We start from the raw sequence: 9978 nt of genomic DNA, 5'->3' as shown, positions 1-9978 counted from the left end.
CCACTCGGCGTTCCCTGCGCGGCGCGGCAGTGACAACAAGACGAGGAGGAAGAGGCGCAACGACAGCTTCTCTTTGGATCGTCGACTGCCTTCCTTGCGTGACAACACGGGGATCGCCTTCGACATTCGGGTAGGAAACATTTCCCATTCCCTCGCCTCTCTCCCCGCGCCGTGCGGCCACTCTGGAAGCCGGGCGCCGGGTTCGTTTAAGGGAAGGTTTTGTTTGGCCGTGTTCCCGCTGTTTGTGTGTGTAAAGACATGGGAACATGCCAGCGGAGCCAAAATGGCTGGACGCAGTGAAATGTGAAATATTCTCGCTCAGGGTCTCCTCCTCTGCGGGGCTTGTCACGCTAAACCCCGGCCTTGTTAACACGACACCCGGCATCTTTTGTTAGCGTGTTTGTTTCTGTTGACTTTATTCGCATTACTGCAGCTTAGCTTGCCTATATAGGCCTACTTACCCCCCCACCCCCTCCTGACCAATTTATGCATGGTCTATTTAGCGACTTGTGCTAACTTTTTGTGCCGAACAAACACCTGTACTTCGGCCTTAAGGAAGTCTTCCGTCACTCACTGTTGTTGGTCCCTCCCCTCCAGGTTGCTCCTATTCCGGCGGAAACATGTCAGAATGAGTGATGGGTTGATGAGGCGTCATGAAGCGTTTCGACACATTGAGAAACTGTATTGATACTGTGTCGATACTGTGTCACTAAATACTGACATCTGCTGGACATGAAAAATCCCTACAGGCAACCTATGGACCGACTCAACTGACACTGATTTGATGACCTAGTACAGGGGTCGGGAACCTTTTTGGCTGTGACAGCCACGCAAGCCAAATATTTTAAAATGTATTTCCGTGAGAGCCATATAATATTTTTTTAACACTGACTACAACTAACTGCATGCATTTTTAAATAAGACCAACATTTTTAGTAGGGATGTCCAATAATATCGCCAGTCCGATAATATCGGAAGTTATCGGTATCAGTTTCAAATTTATCGGTATCGGTTTCAAAAAGTAAAATGTATGAGTTTTTAAAACGCCGCTGTGTACACGGACGTAGGGAGAAGTACAGAGCGCCAATAAACCTTAAAGCAGGGGTCACCAACGCGGTGCCCGCGGGCACCAGGTAGCCCGTAAGGACCAGATGAGTAGCCCACTGGCCTGTTCTAAAAATAGCTCAAATAGCAGCACTTACCAGTGAGCTGCCTCTATTTTTTAAATTTTATTTATTTACTAGCAAGCTGGTCTCGCTTTGCCCGACATTTTTAATTCTAAGAGAGACAAAACTCAAATAGAAATTGAAAATCCAAGAAAATATTTTAAAGACTTGGTCTTCACTTGTTTAAATAAATTCATTATTTTTTTTACTTTGCTTCTTATAACTTTCAGAAAGACAATTTTAGAGAAAAAATACAACCTTAAAAAGGATTTTAGGATTTTTAAACACATATACCTTTTTACCTTTTAAATTCCTTCCTCTTCTTTCCTGACAATTTAAATCAATGTTGGAGTAATTTTTTTTTATATATTGTAAAGAATAATAAATACATTTTAATTTAATTCTTCATTTTAGCTTCTGTTTTTTCGACGAAGAATATTTGTGAAATATTTCTTCAAACTTATTATGATTAAAATTCAAAAAAAATATTTTGGCGAATCTAGAAAATCTGTAGAATCAAATTTAAATCTTATTTCAAAGTCTTTTGAATTCCTTTTAAAATTTTTGTTCTGGAAAATCTAGAAGAAATAATGATTTGTCTTTGTTAGAAATATAGCTTGGTCCAATTTGTTATATATTCTAACAAAGTGTAGATTGGATTTTAACCTATTTAAAACATGTCATCAAAATTCTAAAATTAATCTTAATCAGGAAAAAATTACTAATGATGTTCCATAAATTATTTTTTTTATTTTTTCAAAAAGATTCGAATTAGCTAGTTTTTCTCTTCTTTTTTTCGGTTGAATTTTGAATTTTAAAGACTCGAAATTGAAAATAAACTTTGTTTCAAAATTTAATTGTCATTTTTTTCGTGTTTTGTCCTCTTTTAAACCGTTCAATTAAGTGTAAATGTCATTAATTATTAATAATAACATAGAGTAAAAGGTAAATTGAGCAAATTGGCTATTTCTGGCAATTTATTTAAGTGTGTATCAAACTGGTAGCCCTTCGCATTAATCACTACCCAAGAAGTAGCTCTTGCTTTCAAAAAGGTTGGTGACCCCTGCCTTAAAGGCACTGCCTTTGCGCGCCGGCCCAGTCACATAATATCAACGGCTTTTCACACGCCAGTGAATGCAAGGCATACTTGGTCAACAGCCATACAGGTCACACTGAGGGTGACCGTATAAACAACTTTAACACTGTTACAAATATGCGCCACACTGTGAACCCACACCAAACAAGAATGACAAACACATTTCGGGAGAACATCCGCACCGTAACACAACAAAACAAATACCCAGAACCCCTTGCGGCACTAACTCTTCCAGGACGCTACAATATACACCACATCAACCCCGCCCACCTCAACCTCCTCATGCTCTCTCAGGGAGAGCATGTCCCAAATTCCAAGCTGCTGTTTTGAGGCATGTTAAAAACAATAATGCACTTTGTGACTTCAATAATAAATATGGCAGTGCCATGTTGGCCTTTTTTTCCATAACTTGAGTTGATTTATTTTGGAAAATCTTGTTACATTGTTTAATGCATCCAGCGGGGCTTCACAACCAAATTAGGCATAATAATGTGTTCATTCCACGACTGTATATATCGGTATCGGTTGATATCGGAATCGGTAATTAAAAGTTGGACAATATTGGATATCGGCAAAAAAAGCCATTATCGGACATCTCTAATTTTTAGAGTATAATAAGTCTGTTATTCTTTTTAATAACATTGTTATTCTGAAGCTAAGCAATAATAAATACAATACTTCTTACCATTAATGCGACTTCTGGTGCTGCATGGTTTGGCTGATGGCTTTGTAGTCTGGTTGATATGATAGGTGGTTATTTTTAACACTGATTACTAGCGGAATTATTCATTACTTATCGTGTTAAGCAGTGTCAGCTAAGATTTATCTGAGAGCCAGATGCTGTCATCAAAATAGCCACATCTGGCTCTAGAGCCATAGGTTCCCTACCCCTGACCTGGTTTATACAATAATATAAACCAAGTCATTTCATTTAGGATTATTTCATATCTTCATTTAAATAAAAATATATTTTTATATTTTTTAGATAGTCAATAAATGTGAACATGTATCACAGGGGTAGGGAACCTATGGCTCTAGAGCCAGATATGGCTCTAGAGCCAGATGTGGCTCTTTTGATGACTGCATCTGGCTCTCATATAAATCTTAGCTGACATTGCTTAACACGGTTAGTAGTGAATAATTCCGCTGGTAATCAGTGTTAAAAATAACGTTCAAATTATAAAACATTCTCATGCATTTTATTCCATCCATCCGTTTTCTATCGCACCTGTTCAAGAAGTCGAATTAATGGTAAGAAGTATTTTATTAATTATTGGTTAGCTTTAAAATAACAATGTTATTAAAAAGAATATGAGACTTATTATACTCTAAAAATGTTTGTCTTACTTAAAAATGCACGCATTTAGTTGTATTCAGTGTTAAAAAATATTCTATGGCTCTCACGGAAATACATTTTGAAATATTTGGCTTTCATGGCTCTCTCAGCCAAAAAGGTTCCCGACCCCTGATGTATCATAACATGGAAATCTAAGAGAACGTGTTGTGAATGAGGATGCTTGTGGACTTGGAATTATTTTTTTATTTTTATTTTTTACACATTTTTATTCAAGAAACCAGTTTTTCCAACGTATTAAATTTTAGACGATTTCTCTTCTTAGTTATTTTTTCTCCGGCTGACAGCATTGAGGAGGTGGATTTGTTAATGTACGACAATTCTGTCGTACAAATGCGACATTTAACCTGCAGAAAATATGAATAGTAGACTAAGAATCATTTTGAAGAGATTTTGAATTGTAATCAAGTGGAAACTTTGAGAGAACAGGATGAAACGACAAGGAAATGAACACAAATACCTTTTTTTCCGATATATGATCAAAATATTCCCACACGGCGGAAATCTTTCTTTTGGCCTGAGGCTGCTCCATGATCTCCGACGACGATAAATTACAAATGACCAACGACAGAAGTGCGGCGATTCTGTTGGCAGCAGCATCTCGTTGACAGATGCGCTTCCTTATAAACGCAGTTTGGCGCGCAGGCGTCAGTGCGACACAGTTTGCGTATCGGTCACGTGACCGTCTAAAAGCGGTACGCGCACCGACACAGGGTTTTGCTCTATGAGCTCGACGCATGCGCCGATGCATCGGTGTTTGCCGAACCCATCACTAGTCAGAATTATTGCGATACATCGACTACGACCACCTGTACTTCGGCTTAATAGTTCTGGAAGTCTTCCGTCACTCACTGTTGTTGGTCCCTCCCCTCCAGGTTGCTCCCATTCCGGCGGAAACATGTCAGAATTATTGCGATACATCGACTACGAACACCTGTACTTCGGCTCAATAGTTCTGGAAGTCTTCCGTCACTCACTGTTGTTGCTCCCATTCCGGCAGAAACATTAGATTAGATAGTACTTTATTGATTCCTTCAGTAAAGTACTATCTAATCTAATCTAATGTTTCTGCCGGAATGGGAGCAACAAGTCAGAATTATTGCGATACATCGACTACGAACACCTGTACTTCGGCTTAATAGTTCTGGAAGTCTTCCGTCACTCACTGTTGTTGCTCCCATTCCGGCAGAAACATGTCAGAATTATTGCGATACATCGACTACGACCACCTGTACTTAAGCTTAATAGTTCTGGAAGTCTTCCGTCACTCACTGTTGTTGGTCCCATTCTGGCAGAAACATGTCAGAATTATTGCGATACATCGACTACGAACACCTGTACTTCGGCTCAATAGTTCTGGAAGTCTTCCGTCACTCACTGTTGTTGCTCCCATTCCGGCAGAAACATTAGATTAGATAGTACTTTATTGATTCCTTCAGTAAAGTACTATCTAATCTAATCTAATGTTTCTGCCGGAATGGGAGCAACAAGTCAGAATTATTGCGATACATCGACTACGAACACCTGTACTTCGGCTTAATAGTTCTGGAAGTCTTCCGTCACTCACTGTTGTTGCTCCCATTCTGGCAGAAACATGTCAGAATTATTGCGATACATCGACTACGACCACCTGTACTTCGGCTTAATAGTTCTGGAAGTCTTCCGTCACTCACTGTTGTTGGTCCCTCCCCTCCAGGTTGCTCCCATTCCGGCGGAAACATGTCAGAATTATTGCGATACATCGACTACGAACACCTGTACTTCGGCTCAATAGTTCTGGAAGTCTTCCGTCACTCACTGTTGTTGCTCCCATTCCGGCAGAAACATTAGATTAGATAGTACTTTATTGATTCCTTCAGTAAAGTACTATCTAATCTAATCTAATGTTTCTGCCGGAATGGGAGCAACAAGTCAGAATTATTGCGATACATCGACTACGAACACCTGTACTTCGGCTTAATAGTTCTGGAAGTCTTCCGTCACTCACTGTTGTTGCTCCCATTCTGGCAGAAACATGTCAGAATTATTGCGATACATCGACTACGACCATCTGTACTTCGGCTTAATAGTTCTGGAAGTCTTCCGTCACTCACTGTTGTTGCTCCCATTCTGGCAGAAACATGTCAGAATTATTGCGATACATCGACTACGACCACCTGTACTTCGGCTTAATAGTTCTGGAAGTCTTCCGTCACTCACTGTTGTTGGTCCCTCCCCTCCAGGTTGCTCCCATTCCGGCGGAAACATGTCAGAATTATTGCGATACATCGACTACGAACACCTGTACTTCGGCTTAATAGTTCTGGAAGTCTTCCGTCACTCACTGTTGTTGGTCCCTCCCCTCCAGGTTGCTCCCATTCCGGCGGAAACATGTCAGAATTACTGCGATACATCGACTACGACCACAAGGCGACGTTCCTGAAGATGCTCAACCAGCAGCGGATGGAAGGTGAGCACTGTGACGTAGTGGTGGTGGTGGAGAATATCGAATTCAGGGCTCACCGCTGCGTCTTGGCGGCCTGCAGCAACTACTTCAAGAAGCTCTTCAAGAAGCAGAACGACGAGGACAACTCCATCGTGGAGCTAGACTTCATCCGCTCGGACATCTTCGAGGAGGTGCTCAACTACATGTACACGGCTCGCCTGGCCGTCAGGAAGAAGGACATCAACATGATGATGTCGTCCGGCCAGATCCTGGGCATCAACTTCCTGGACAACTTGTGCTCGCAGAAGCGGGAGCTGACCAACATGAAGACGCGGGAGAACCAGGCCCCCGGCGACCACGGCCTGCGGGCCCAGGACGCCATCCTGAAGGAGCTGGCCATGGAGGAGGTGAGGAAGAACAGCTTCTACGACCAGGGCATGGACGGGATGGGCGCGGGGGCGTCCCACGTGCCCCAGCCGCACGGCTACAACACGGGCATGACCAAGGACGCCCACGCCCACGGCTGGGGCTCGTCGTCGTCCAGCGACATGAAGTTGGAGTACCTGCTGTATGGCCACCGCGACCACGGCTCCTGCCCGAGCGCCGGCGCCAAGCCCTTGGAGCACAGTGCCAAGAAGGAGCGCCTGCTCACCGCCAACCGGCCGTACGGCTGCGAGCACTGCCCTAAGGCCTTCACCACCGCCGCCCACCTGAAGGAGCACCTCAAGATCCACTCCGGCTTCAAGCCGCACCGCTGCGTGGTGTGCGGGAAGGCCTTCATCCGCGGGCCCGACCTCAAGCGCCACGAGCGCGTGCACAGCAACGAGCGGCCCTTTGCCTGCCAGCTCTGCGAGAAAGCCTTCAAGCACAAGTCGCACCTGAAGGACCACGAGCGGCAGCACCGCGGCGAGCGGCCGTTCAACTGCGGCTCGTGCGACAAGGCCTTCATCAAAGCGTCGGACCTGAAGCGCCACTGGAACACCATGCACAGCGGCAACCCCCGCAGACAGATGTCGCTGTCGCCGGCCGCCTCGCAGCACGCCACTGACGACCAGAGGGACTGGAAGCTGGAGACGGCGGCACACTCGCACAACTCTGACTGCTGAGTGGCAACGGGGTGAGGGGCCGCGCTTTTTCATGCAAAACCCCGACAACCAAACTCTTAACGGGCAGGGGGGGGCAAGCCACAGACATTTAACGGATGGTGGCGGGCCCACGGAGAGAGCGGCGCATGTTCAAAAGACTTGCTATCGTTGGAAAGATGTTGTCTCCATGTGTAAACTCATGTAAATGTTTAGTTCACGCTACTATACATCTCTTTTTCACACAGCACCGCAATTTCTCATCACCACTTTTACTTTGGCGGGGTCTCTAATATTTGTTTTAACCAGGGGTGTCCAAAAATAGAAAAACAATCCAATGTGGGTAAATTTATGCTGAACTCACTGAACAAGACAACATATTAGCTGACAAAGCAAATTAGTGTAATATCTAATTGATAAAGAATTGTATTTTAATATGCCGAGGACTGAAAATGGCCCCAATGCCGCACTTTGGTCACCCCTGGGGATAAACCTCATGGATTTTATGGCGCCAAAAAGGAGTGTGGGGTGAGGGCGGAGCTTGGGCTTAACATTAGTTGCGTCGCGTATATTCATGTGAATGTTTTTAATGGACGTGTTTAGTTGTACTGATTGAATATTATTATTATTATTATTATTATTACACTGTACGAGTCAGTCGCCATTCAGAGTCAGACCAAAGTGTTGGATTGCGGGGCCGCTTGACTAGATTTACTGTTATACAGTATGGAAGTGTCACCCGCCTATCAGCAGTCAAGGATAGACCTTGTGTACATACGCTCGCTTAGGTTGTTGCACAATTACAGTTCACAATAAGGACTTATGCACACACACACGCACACAAATATATAAATATATCAATAATGTTGTCTGACGCTTTGACAATAAACACCATTTGCTGTGTTTTTCCTACGTTTGCTTTTTGATGCTGTTGTGAAGAGCTTTTAATTATGCAGAAATTACGTTTATTTAATACAAGGAAAAGTGGGACTATTACAATAAATATGTTGTTTGATGAAAAATAAGTTGCTTTGTTGACAACAACAAAAAAAGTTTCAATTTAGGATACATTTCTGTGTGAAAACGAGTCTAAATGATTAAAATGACAACTTTTGCTATGAAAATACGACTGTTAAAATGATATTCTTGTATTCATGACAACTTTGATTTAGTATTTCACTTTCACTCCCCTATTACTTTGTTTTTTTCCATGGATATGTTAGGTGGAAACAAGCTTAACATTTTTACAGGTGAAAGAAAGTACACTAATGCCATTTATTTACGTTTTCACAAACTATTGTAACGCAAAACGACATTGCATGTATTACTATACACTGTAAAAAAAAAAAATCTGTAAAAAAAACTGTCATCTACTGGCAACTACGGCTGCCAAACGAAAACCATAAAATTAAAGTAAAACATTGTAAACCAAATAATGATCAAAAACTTTATATGTACAGAAATTTTCATGAAACGTTTTGCGGAAAAATATCGTAATTTTACATGAATTTGAAAGTAATTCAGGCCGTTAATATGCCACAAATTAATCCCGCATAACAAACACCTCCCCCCTCCCGTCCAAATAACCCGCCAATACAAATCAAACACCCGCACAACACACTCAATCCCACAGCCCAAAGTACCGTTCACCTCCGCAAAGTTCATACAGCACATATATTTCCCCAAAGTTACGTACGTGACATGCACATAGCGGCACGCACGTACGGGCAAGCGATCAAATGTTTGGAAGCCGCAGCTGCGTACTCACGGTACCACGTATCCAACTCAAAGTCCTCCTGGTAAGAGTCTCTGTTGTCTCAGTTCTCCACAGGCCAATGGTGAAGCTTGACTGTCTCCTTTCGGGAATGTAAACAATGAAACACCGGCTACGTGGTTGTGTTGCTGCAGCCAGCCGCTAATACACCGCTTCCCACCTACAGCTTTCTTCTTTGATGTCTCCACTGTTCATTAAACAAATTGCAAAAGATTCACCAACACAGATGTCCAGAATACTGTGGAATTTTGCGATGAAAACAGACGACTTAATAGCTGGCCACAATGCTGTCCCAAAATGTCCGCTACAATCCGTGACGTCACGCGCAAACGTCATCATACCGAGACGTTTTCAGCAGGATATTTTGCGGGAAATTTAAAATGTCACTTTACTAATCTAACCCGGCCGTATTGGCATGTGTTGCAATTTCATCATTGATATATAAACTATCAGACTGCGTGGTCGCTAGTAGTGGCTTTCAGTAGGCCTTTAAGAAAACAGAAAATGCTATGTATAATTAATTTGGTATTTTTCTGTAAAAAAAAATATATAAATATACATAGTTTGTCATTACTGGCATATTACTTAAAATAACAGGTGGATTGTTTATTTGCAGATAATGTCTTCAATTCTACAGTTTTATAAACTATTTTTAAAAAATTGAAAAATTACAGTAGAAATTCAGAGTAAATTAACCATAAAAATCGGATTTTTTTTTTTTTTACAGTGTACTGTTTATGAATGTCATAAAAATCGACTGCAACACTATTTTTGAAAAAAAAATAAAAACAATTGTAAACTAAAATCTAAAAACTTGTTATCACGTTCTCGCCACTAAAATCTTGTCATATTTTACCTTTATTTTACTTTCTTATTTTTTTTCATTAAATTATTTGACTTCCGGTTCTGTCGCCATTTTGCGGAAGTAGGTCAACTCTTGTCACAAGGACGAGCGCGTGATTGTTCGTGGGACGCCGTCACGCACTTTGCAGTGGAAACTTTGGACTTTGCTGTAATGTGTCAGTTCGCCACTAGAGGGCGTCCTACGCACACTGACCTGTTGCTATGCCCCCCAAAAGCA

At 42.1% G+C, this 9978-nt stretch overlaps 1 protein-coding gene across 1 annotated transcript; it reads left to right on the top strand.

Annotated features, from left to right (window-relative positions):
* LOC133631415 (zinc finger and BTB domain-containing protein 14-like) lies at positions 1 to 9045 on the top strand. The gene is made up of 2 exons (XM_062023613.1): positions 1 to 130; positions 5964 to 9045. Exon 2 carries the CDS (start codon positions 5987 to 5989, stop codon positions 7145 to 7147), a length of 1161 nt encoding a protein of 386 aa, XP_061879597.1. The 5' UTR covers positions 1 to 130; positions 5964 to 5986; the 3' UTR covers positions 7148 to 9045.
* The last annotated feature ends 933 nt before the right edge of the window (positions 9046 to 9978 follow it).

Source organism: Entelurus aequoreus, linkage group LG16 (genome assembly GCF_033978785.1).
Source record: "Entelurus aequoreus isolate RoL-2023_Sb linkage group LG16, RoL_Eaeq_v1.1, whole genome shotgun sequence".
Classification (NCBI taxonomy): Eukaryota; Metazoa; Chordata; class Actinopteri; order Syngnathiformes; family Syngnathidae; genus Entelurus; species Entelurus aequoreus.
Note: the sequence above shows the minus strand (reverse complement) of the source record. Positions and strands in the feature narration are given on the sequence as shown.

Bases quoted from the DNA above. Each gene is read 5' to 3' on its own strand.
- LOC133631415 (XM_062023613.1), top strand. From the start codon at position 5,987: ATGTCAGAATTACTGCGATACATCGACTACGACCACAAGGCGACGTTC.